Source organism: Bos taurus, chromosome 7 (genome assembly GCF_002263795.3).
Source record: "Bos taurus isolate L1 Dominette 01449 registration number 42190680 breed Hereford chromosome 7, ARS-UCD2.0, whole genome shotgun sequence".
NCBI lineage: Eukaryota > Metazoa > Chordata > Mammalia > Artiodactyla > Bovidae > Bos > Bos taurus.
The window spans coordinates 93514002-93526091 of record NC_037334.1 but is presented as its reverse complement, the minus strand read 5'-3'; the positions used below and the strand labels follow the sequence as shown (position 1 = coordinate 93526091).

The 12090-nt window shown below is 36.9% G+C and overlaps 1 protein-coding gene across 2 annotated transcripts in view; it reads left to right on the top strand.

The window, feature by feature from the left end:
* Positions 1–5576, top strand: part of MCTP1 (multiple C2 and transmembrane domain containing 1) — a 1071916-nt gene extending 1066340 nt beyond the window's left edge. For both annotated transcript variants that reach the window (XM_059888261.1, XM_010807608.3), the window contains one exon: positions 3315–5576. In XM_059888261.1, the coding sequence (XP_059744244.1) occupies positions 3315–3432 (118 nt within the window). In that variant the 3' untranslated portion in view covers positions 3433–5576. The remainder of the gene's footprint in view (positions 1–3314) is intronic.
* The last annotated feature ends 6514 nt before the right edge of the window (positions 5577–12090 follow it).

Here is a 12090-nt window from a genome sequence, read left to right as displayed (position 1 = left end):
TTTCAATGTTTGTGTAAATCCAGTTAGACCCACCAAAACTGAGAACCCACAAGTCAATTCGAGTAGTACTAGTGAACAAGGTTGTGACTGTTAGTTCTGTTCGGAGTATTTCAGCCCAGGTTTTAGGTTCGCTGTTGTGTTTGTATGAAAAAGGACCCCCTAATCAAATAGAATCAAGTTCCCACATCTACTCAACTAACCAAGGAGCCTTATGGATGAGGCACATTCCAGAAGATGGTTAAGATTGTGGTACAGATCAGTGAGGTCTCATGGGATTTCGCTGCTCATCAGTGTCTAAGATTGCAGTTCTCTTTCCAAGGTATGCAGGTGGGGAATTTACCAAAAGTGAAGGAGAGCGGCCTACCAAAGATGGATAAAATAGAAACATTATCACTTCATAATGCTTTTTAAAGAGAACTAGACTATACTGGTTCCAACTGGTTTTTTGGGTTTTTTTTTTCTGTACAGACAGGCTTTCACTACAAATTTAAAATATAATAGAGGAAACTAGGGAACAAACTACGCTGTGTTCTCAGTCGTGTCCGACTCTGCGACCCCATGGACTGTAGCCCACCAGGCTTCTCTGTCCATGGGATTCGCCAGGCAAGAGTACTGCGGTCAGGTGCCATTCCCTTCTAAAGACCTTCCCAACCCAGAGATCCTACCCATGTCTCCTGAGCCTCCTGCACTGTCAGACAGATTCTTTACCACGGAGACACCAGGGGAACAAATTTCCCAGTTAATTATGTCTGATAAATTGATAGATTATTTTTTCTTCCAATAGTTTTTTTGACAGAACTGCTTGTTTTTGCACTGCATTAACAAAGCCTAAAACTAAGAATTATATATAAATTCTTAAGAACATATAAATGTGAAATATAATAATGCTCTTGAAAATAAACATACATTTCGAGGCCCTATTATTTTTATTCGATATAAATAAAGTTATTAGGGAAAAATGTAGTTCTAATAGTATTTTCCTCCTATCTTGGTCATATTAATAATTTCTTATTTTCTTATGAGTCAGTTTTTTTCTTCAAAGCAAATATAAGAAGGTTGTGGTAGGTAAATAACTGCCTAATATCATTAATTGCTAACAGCTCAATTATGCTGTGATGTACCTATAATTGTCAATAAGCTTCAAAAATCCTTATATTGGAGTCTATTATGTATACAATTCATTTAAATTACATTACTTATACAAATTTTATAATGAAGCAGAGAGATTATACTTTCAGTTTTCACAACTAGAGATAATGATCAAAATATTTATGTTCACATTACATATTTTGTTCTGTTGACATTCATGATTCACTTGGTACAATATTAGCACGTCACATGGAGGGAGAAAAGACAAATCTAATTTTTTATGTTTGGATTTCTTTTGAATATCTATAACTGAACTAATACCATATATCTATATATGAATTTTAGAAAGTTCTTTTTTAAAATATCTAGCCCAATTCCAGTAACATTTTTCAGAGAATTAAGTATTCAAACTATTTTTTATCTTAATTAATGATACTCGTAGAATGGTTTTTAAAATATGGTAAATGTTGCATTTACAAGCCCAGGCTCCAGAACGTGAATCCCTGATTTCAATCCAAAGATAGTTGGTCAAGTGACATTAATATTCTATGCCTGTTTTCTCCTCTATAGAATGGGGATAGCAACATTTTGTTGTAAGGATTTACAGATTGATATGTTAGTGCTATGTCAATAATTTCTGTTAATATTTCCCTGCATGGAAAGAGTTCAGCTCAATGTGCAAATTAATGATGCCCAAATTCATGTATATAAAATGGGTAATGACAGTTTTGAATCTTCAAAATTGCATGAAAGCTGTATATGGTATACTTATACCTTAAAGGATACTCAAAGTATAATTTAGCACCTTATATGCTAAATTTTAAATCTCAAAGTAGTGAGCTCAGGAGTACTGCCCCTTGTCGTATGACTCTGAATAGTGTGGTGGTGAAAAATCTCTTATCTTTCAAGCTGCTATTAAAACCTATATGATCCATGACCTCACTCTGACCATATAGGAACAGATGGAGAAACTAAGATGGTATGGGGTCCAGGCAAGGTTGGGGCTAGGAGACGAGGAGAGTTCCAGACAGAGGATAAAAAAGCAAAGTAAAGGAAACCCAAGTACATATGTATATATCACATCCTAGGACTGGCCAGGCATAGTGAACCCAACACTCCAACAAGGAAACCTGTGTGTAAGCAGGTTTCTATGGAATATGCCTCTGTTTTCTTTTCACTACTCAAACAAGACCAGAACAATCTCCCCCGAGTTTTTATCCTTTCCTCTTGTATGACAGGCTGTTTATTATCCAGGAATTCTGTCGAGAAGAAAATAGAGGGCTTCTGGAAGACATTCAGTGAACAGCTTCTTGTCTGTTAGAATCCTATCGGTTTAAGACCCTTCTAGCAGAGGGTCTTTTAGGATGTATTAGCATTGGTTTTAGAATCCTTCTGTGACAGCACATCATGGTTGATGTGCTGGTAGAAACAGGAGTGAGGAAAAGAGAAATGAATTATATGCAGATGAGTCCTTGCTGTGTGCTGGGTTAAGTACGCCATGGCCAATCCTGAACAGTGGCGGATATAAGAAAAACGATTAACTGCACTTGGGTTACTGCGATATGTACTTTGCGGGATTATATACATATATAGTTCCATATTCTAACATATTGCTCTGTATCTCACAATCACCCAAAATTAGAAAGTCTTTAGTCTTTTTTTTTTTTTTTTTTTTTAGCAAATGCTCTATGGAACCTTGCTAACAATTTGGTGCTTTCTTGGGTGATTTAAATTGATTATTTCAAATCCGATCTTATTTCTAGGAAAAGATGGACCTGCCTTTAAGGTATATCCAGTGCAATGTGGTCTTCTTCTTGTGGCTAAAGCCTTCCTGGTGAACTTCTCTGCAACTCAAAGCCACTGATATGTTGATCAGTGAGGGAAAAAATACTGTGAAAAATATTCTCTTATTAATTGCAAATCTAATTCTAGATTGTACTTATATGCACGCATATCCTGGGAAGCCATACAGTTTTTAAATCTAGAAATACAGAAAACTCACTTAGAACTATACTTAAAAATTTCCCCTGGAGTGGCGCTGGTTGGACTCTACTTAGCTCCTCTGCCGAAGCAGTGCTCATGAACTGTAAGAGACAGTGAGTAAAAGAATAAAGAAGGAGAAGCACTCAATAAACCAATGACTGCACATGCTCAAGCCCTGAATAACTGAGTGTTGACTGTAGTCTGGAAGTTACAAAAATGCTAAGATGTGATTTTTCTTTTAGGTGGGAAATGAGGAAGGACGAAAAACTAGCAGAGGAAGAAAAAGCAATGTTGGAACATCTGAAACTTATGTGCACCATCCAGGACTCTTCTGCCTCAGATAACACAGAGGAACAGTGATCTGCAGAAAACAGCAACAGCTTTATTTTAGGAAACGATCACATGTAATGGAGTAGGCTTTCTACTCTAGTCAGAATGAACCTCTGAAGTGCTGTGAAGCATGAAACCCATGAGTAATTGCTGAACTGAAAAGGAGAACAGCACATAAAGAATAAAATGCTATATATTTTTCATTTTAAAAATAATTTCAAATGTTTTTTTCTTTCCTCAGTCTTTCTCTTAATATGATATAACTGCTGCCATCTCGTGTTCCCTTTGAATTACTTTTTTTTTTTTTTCCTTTCAGTCTTCAAGTATCTATGACAACAGGCAAACTGTTTGGAAATCTTTTCCCTAAGGATTTTTAAATACAACATTTGAATGTTAAGTTGGAATCACATGGCCCCTTGAGGGTCATCTGAAAAGTTCAAATTAATTTTGTAGCCGTAACCCAAGTCGATCGTAACTGCCTTTAATAACACCGCCGTACCAGTCTCCTTTCCCATCGCCTCTTTCTCATCCAATTTATTTTAATCACAGCCACAAAAAGCACTCTCTTGAAGTATAACTTTAGTAATATCTATGCCTATGATGGGCTTCATTGGTGGCTTAGTGGTACAGAATCCCCCTGCCAATGTAGGAGTTGCTGGTTCGATCCCTGGGTTGGGAAGATCCCCTGGAGAAGAAAATAGCAACCCACTCCAGTATTCTTGCCTGGAAAACCCCATAGACAGGGGAGCCTGGCAGGCTACTGTTGATGGGTTCACAGAGTCGGACACAATTTAGTGACTAAATAACAACAATCTACGTGTCCATAGTGATTTTTCAGACATCACATTCAGACTTCTAATCATACGCTTTCAGAACCTATACCCAGAAGTGCCAAGTTCAAGGAACTGCCTGTCATCTGAGCCACACAGCTGTCATTTTTCCCAACAAGAACTCATCTTTCTCCCAAAGTCATGTTCAAAACTCACTCTAGCACTTCATTATCTGTAATTTCATAGTTTCTCTTACTTCTCTTATTTCCGTTACATTGATACACACACACATGCACAGATGCACAAAAGAAATGGAGTATGTTCTAGTGCCTTCTATGCCAAGTAAAGTTGTATTTACTATATCCTTCCAATCAGTGCCTGATATTAGATGAAAAAGCCATCGAAGTCTTTACGATGTAATTTGACGTTTCCCTTTATAACAGTAGTCACCCCAAGTGTCTACTGTAGAGTTATTTATCTAGTGGACAGTTAATAAACACAGTTGCTTAAATGGGTGTCATTGTGAGAAGACAGCAAAGACAATTAGACTGTGGAGCAATCTATAGGACATCTGGGAGAAGCCTTATATCACGAATTACTTTAGGCCATATGACATTGAACATCATAGTTACTGAGATTCTCAGGTTATTCAGGCCCTTACATTCTGTGATTTTTATAAACTGTGTATAGGCTACCTAATTTCCAAGGGAAAGTACTTGAGCATTTTGCAAAGAGTAAAGCTTGGCAGAGGCCACCTTAGAAACTCTCTTGCATTGTCTCCTTACATAAAAACACATGAATGGCCGTGTAGTCAGCTGCTTGCCAAATAACACACTTTATTTTTAAAGAATTTTACTTTGATTGGCCAGTATAATCATAAACCAAGTGTTTTAAGACATGGTTGAAGTAATTTCTAAAAATTCTATTGAAGACCATTTAAAAAATGGTAAGAAACTTTGGTGAGAATTAGACTTTCTGTATAGTCTTACTATAAACAGTTACTATAACAACCAACATAAGGCAACAGTTGCCTTTTATTCCTTCAGCTTAGGGATGTACTAATGCTGCATAACTATGTTTTATTAGAATAGACACTAAAATAGTAAAAAAAAAAAAAAACTGATCCAAAAACTAAATAAAATCATCTTATAAACCACAGGATTTCACATTTGGTTTCTTTTGCCTAATATATCTAAAGATCATCTGTTAACACTAGTTTTAATTGAATCTGTACATTTCTGTATAAATCCTGGAAAGTGATTTAGTTTGTATTAAAAAAAAATTCTAAATGGCTATGAGATGAGGTGAAAGGAGACCAGAGTTTTCACTTGATTTCTGTTCTCCATGGCTCTATTAAATTACTGTAGTTATAAATGCAATAAATTTATTTTTTCTTAAACTTTTTGGAGGATAATTATAACACTGTATCGGTTCCTGTCATTCAGCGTGAATCAGCCATAAGTATACATACGTCCCCTCCCTCTGAACCTCGCTCCCACCCCGTTAGGTTGTCGCTGAGCACCAGTTTCAGCTCCCCGTGTTATACAGCATCTTCCCACTAGCTGTGTGTTTTCCATATGATCATGTACACATTTCAGTGCTACTCTCAGCTTGTCCCGCCCTCTCCTCCCCTGCTGTGTCCACAAGAGTGCTCTGTATGCTTGTCTGCATTTCCATTCCTGCCCTGCTAATAGGATCATCAGTTCCATTGTTCTAGATTCCATGTATATATATTAACATACGATACTTCTTTTCTCTTTCTGACTTACATCGCTCTGTATAACAGGCTCTAGAACTAGAACTGACTCAGATGAGTTCCTTTTAATGGCTGAGTAATATTCCACTGTATATATGTACCACAATTTCTTTATCCATTCATCTGTCGATGGACATGTAGGCTGCTTCCATGTCCTAGTTATGAACAATAAGATTTATAATTGGGAATTTAACTGACAGGTCATTGACCTGCCAGATCATTGTGACTTTACGTTTGATGTTTCTTAAATTATGATAAAAAGTGATACTCCAAAACAGTTATTCTTTCTCACATTCATTTTAGTATAAGTAAACAATAGGAATGAAGTTATATTTAATAACTGCATATGCTTATTACAATAATATTATCTTCCTATAAAATATTCCTTCTGTGTTTTGTTTAACTGTATTTTTATGTAATTATAAAGTTATCTATTATTGGCCTAGCAATGTTAAAACTCAACATTTAAAGCTCAACATTCAGAAAATGAAGATCATGGCATCTGGTCCCATCACTTCATGGGAAATAGATAGGGAAACAGTGGAAACACTGTCAGACTTTATTTTTTGGGGCTCCAAAATCACTGTAGATGGTGACTGCAGCCATGAAATTAAAAGACGCTTACTCCTTGGAAGAAAAGTTATGACCAACCTAGATAGCATATTGAAAAGCAGAGACATTACTTTACCAACAAAGGTCCATCTAGTCAAGGCTATGGTTTTTCCAGTGGTCATGTATGGATGTGAGAGTTGGACTGTGAAGAAGGCTGAGCACCAAAGAATTGATGCTTTTGACCTGTGGTGTTGGAGAAGACTCCTGAGAGATCCTTGGACTGCAAGGAGATCCAACCAGTCCATTCTGAAGGAGATCAGCCCTGGGATTTCTTTGGAGGGAATGATGCTGAAGCTGAAACTCCAGTACTTTGGCCACCTGATGCAAAGAGTTGACTCATTGGAAAAGACTCTGATGCTGGGAGGGATTGGGGGCAGGAGGAGAAGGGGACGACAGAGGATGAGATGGTTGGATGGCATCACCGACTCGATGGACGTGAGTCTGAGTGAACTCCGGGAGTTGGTGATGGACAGGGAGGCCTGGTGTGCTGCAATTCATGGGGTCGCAAAGAGCTGGACACGACTGAGTGACTGAACTGAACTGAATGTTAAAACAATATGAAATAATTTTTAATAAAATACAGTTTACCCTTGAACAACATAGGTTTGAACTGTACAGGTTCACTTACATGCAGATGTTTTACTAAATATATACCACACTGCTACATAATATACAGTTGGCTGATCTGTAGATTCAGAACTGTGGATATGGAGAGTCAGTTGGAACATTACACAGTCAGGATAGGCACCCCTAACCCCTGTGTTCAAGAGTCAACTGTATAGATGATAATGTATATTTCAGATATTTTAGATTGTCATCTCGATGAAAAAAATGTTATAAAACTACCAACCGAGAAATGGGAAACATAAATCGCTGTTTTGTCTACTAATATCGGTTTATGTTAAATATCCTATTATCCCACTTCACAGATTCCTGAGTCAAAAGGAGCTTCAGGTAGTTTATATCAGAAATTTCTTATAAAAAAATTTTTTTTAATGATTTTCATGATTCTTGAAGTATTGCATAATTTAAAAAAACACTGTGCTAGATGAAATAAGACAGCCACAAAAAGACAAATGCTGTATGATTCTACTTATCTGAAGTATCTAAGAGTAGTCAGATTCATAGAAACAAAGCAGAATGATGGCTACTTGGGATTACGGGGAGGGGGAAAGAGGAGTTGTTTAATAGGTATAGAGTTTCAGTTTTACAAGAAGAAAAATATTCTGACCATATGTTTCACAACAACATGACTATATTTAATACTGCTGAACCAGACACTTAAAAATGGTTAAAATGGGTTAAGATGGTAGACTTTATATTATTTTATAATATTGTGTGCTCTTTATTTACCATGTGCACACATACACACACGGCTGTAAGTGGAATCTCTACTAATGAACTTTCTTAACATGATGACTGAAAGCTTTTAAATTTTAATGGGGAACTATGAGACCTGTATATTTGGTATCAAAGATTATTCTACACAACAATAAAAACTACCCGCTTTGCCTTTGAGAAATGTTTACAACAGCATCATGAGTAGAGCGGTAAACACTTGTTTCTCCAGAATTTAAAGAATCCAAAGCCCTGTAAATCTCTTTTCCCCTCAAAATATCATAATAACTACTTATAAGAAAAAGACTTATATTAGTAATTACTACAGAATTAACAATACTATCATAACTTGGCAGCTTGAAACAACACACACCTTCATCATCCCATAGCCTTTGTGTCAAGTGTCTGGACATGGTTTAGCTGGGCTCCCCGCTCAGGACCTCACAAGGCTGCAATGCCGGTGTCAGCCACGGCTTGGACTCATCCGAGGTTCAACTGGGTAATACACCACTTCTAAGTTCACATTGTTGTTAACGACATTCATCACCTTGCAGGCTACCAACTCAGAGCTTCAGTTTCTTGCCATGTGAGTCTAGCCAAAATGGCCTCTTGTGTGCTCTGTAAGAAACAATCTTGCAAGGTGAATGTTACAACTGTATGTTACAAAATCACATGTATTTAATCATGCACATTCCATCTCCTTTATCCAGTTCTAGTAGTTAAGAGCAAGTTGCTCATCCCACTCAAACTCAGGAGGAGGGGATCCTTTTGTTGCTTTGTAATGGAATTTCCATTTGGTTCCTTATTGTAAATTTTATGTGTTTCTTGAGAATTCCTGCATTTTTGTTCAATGTGAATATATTTTAAGACATTAAGCATAGTTGTAATAGCTCTTTAATTCTTTCTTGTCTAATGATTCCAACAATGAGTTAGCTTGGGATCAGTCTGTATCTCTTAAGGGACTTGTCTTTTCTTTTAAGAATAGGTAACTCTGTTTGGGGGAAGGCTTCAAGACCACCCTTATATTCAGAGATTAATTAGGAGAACTCACACAGCTCATCACATAATTGTACTCACAGCTCAGATTATAGTTATGTACTCTGTGTGTGTGCATGTGTGTGTGTGTGTGTGTAAGGAAGTCTCATTATAAGAATGTGGGAATATATCTTAAAGCCTACTAACCATATTCAATATACCAAGTTCCAGTGAATATTGGGAAGTAGATACATTTCTGAGGATATTTGGGAATAATCATGTTGGCCACAAGAGACATAAGTGTATAAAGGATTAGAATAAGAAGAGATCAGACTAAAATTTGTGCTTAAAGAAGTAACTGTGGAGAACTAGGAATAAAAGAGTTCAGACTTGAGATGTAAACTGGTAGAGAAAGTTCATAAAAGTACCAGGAAGAGACTGAAGAATTACTCAGTCCTATTAAATAATATTCCAATGAGGAGGTACCCTTTCCAACTTGAAAACATGATTTTAACATGATGATAGTTTCTCTTATTTGTATACATACCTATATGTGTGTGTGTATGTGTGTGTTAACATATGACTTCTACACTGAATATGTAGCACTTGGGGTTGGGGGAAATAAGCAGAAATTTCAAACCTGTTTTGTCAAATATTTTTTTTACCCCTAGATTATATGCTAGTCTTGCATTATGGCTTTTCTGTTTACATTAGGATGTTTTGGAATGTCTCAATTTTAGATATTTAAACACCTAATATGATCTAAACTACTTTAAATATTTTCTATTCATTGCTTCTATTCATTGTTTTCTGTTCATTCCTCCATATTCTTCTTTTCTAGGGTCTTCCATACTTTTTCTGCCTTCTCTGATGTCCTCTAAATGAACATTTATAAGATTCCAGTTTACATCCTGTCTTAATATATCAATTCAAACTTTTCTTTTTTTTGGATGATCTAAAAAGGTTGCTCTAGGATTTGCAATATACATTTATAATTTACCTAAGTCCACATTCCAGTAACACAATAATGCTTCATGAGTACTGAAAATACAAAGTATTTTCAATTTCTCCCTCCAGTCCTTGGTAGCACTGCCGTCATTCATTTCACTTATGCATAAGCTATAATCACAGACTACAATGTTCACATTACCTTGAACAGTGCTATCTGTTACATCAACTAAGGAAAATTAAAAAAAAAGATTATAATTTATTCCTTCTCATAAACTCTTTAGGTGGATCCAAATTTCTGATCTGTAACATTCCTCTTTCAAGAACTTCTTTTAACATTTCTTCCAGGGCAAATCTTCTGGTGACAATTTCCCTCCATTTTTGTCTGAGAAAGTCTTTATTTTTCCTCTATTTCTAGGGGTAATTTCACTGGATATCAAATTCTATGTTGGTGTTTTAGTCTTTCAAGTCTAAATATATCATTCCATTGTCTACTTGCATAGTTTCTGGAAAAAAAGTTTAAAAACTCACATCTTTTTTTTTTTTTTTCCCTCTGTAGGCAGCATTATTTTCTTCCCTGACTTCTTTCAAAATTTTCTCATAGACTTTGATTTTCTAATGTTTGATTATATATGCCCAAGTGTAAATTTTTTTTTACTATTTATCTAGTTTAGACTCCTCTAAGTTCTTGGATCTGTGGATTTTAGTGTGTCAATAATTTTGAAAAATTGTGTCATTACTTCAAATAGTTCCTTTTTATTTCTTCCTCCCTTCTTTTTCTAGCATTTGCATTAGGCACACACTAAACTTTTTGTAATTTTCCCACTTTCTTGGGTATTCTGTTTCATCTTTTTGATTCCTTTTTCTTTTTGTTTTTCAGTTTTGGAAGTTTCTTTTGACATACCCTCAACCTAGATTCCTTCCTTGTTTGTGTTCAGTCTACTTATGAGTCAGACTGCCAGAAGTATTTTTCATTTCCGTTCCTATGTTTTAGATTTCTACCATTTCCTTTTGAATCTTTCTTAACATTTTCATCTCTCTGCTTACTGTTCCCTTCTTTTGCTGCATGAAGTCCACTTTCTTTCCACTTCGAAGGTTAGAGTGGTCTGGAGTAGAGCAGTTTCATTCCACTAGGCTGGTAAGCACCTGGTTGGTTAGGGTCTGGTAAAACAGTTTCCCTTAAAGGCAGGCTTTGTTAAGGAAAATAGAGAGCTCTGGGCATATTTCAAAATGGTCACTTTTCCTCTCCCACTGTCAGAAGAGAATTTTTCTCTGATTTTCAATGTGGCTCCTGGAGGTAACAGTCACAAAAGTGTTCTACCTTCCTTTCCACAACCAATGAAACCACTTGGGAGTCTTGATTCTCAAACCAGTCCATGAGTTTCAACGCCTAGAGTAGTCCACAGTGTTGCTGCTTAGCCACTGTGTCCTACTGTTTGCGACCCCATGGAGTGCAGCATGCCAGGCTCCCCTGTCCTTCACTATCCCCTGAAAGAAAGAAAAAGAAAGTGAAGTCGATCAGGCGTGTCCAACTCTTTGTGACTGTATGGACTGTAGCCTATCAGGCTTTTCCGTCCATGGGATTTTCCAGGCAAAGGTACCGGGGTAGGTTGCAATTTCCTTCTTCAGGGGATCTTTCGGACCCAGGGAACGAACCCAGGTCTCCTGCATTGCAGGGAGATGCTTTACCCTCTGAGCCACAGGGAAGACTCCCACTATCCCCTGGAGTTTGCTCAAATTCATGTCCACTGAGATGGGATGCAATCTAATCTTCTCATCTGCTGCCATCCCCTTCTCCTTTTGCCTTCAGTCTTTCCCAGCATCAGGATTTTTTGTACAATGAGTCAGCTCTTCCTATCAGGTGGCCATAGTATTGGTGTTTCAGTCATTACAATGATTATTCAGGGTTGATTTCCTTTAGGATTGACTGGTTTAATCTCCTTGCTGTCCAGGGGACTCTCAAGAGTCGTCCTTCTCCAGCACCACCATTCAAAAGCATCAGCTTTTCAGTGCTCAGCCTTCTTTTATGGCCCAACTCTCACATCCATACATGACTACTAGAAAAACCATAGCTTTTTCTATGTGGACCTTTGTTGGCATAGTGATGTCTCTGCTTTTTACTATGCTGTCTAGCTTTCCTTCCAAGAAGCAAGTGTCTTTTTATTTCGTGGCTGCAGTCACCATCATAGTGATTTTGGAAACCCCCAAAATAAAATCTGTCACTGCTTCCACTTTTTCCCCTTCCATTTGCCATGAAATGATGGGTCCAGATACCATGACCTTAGTTTT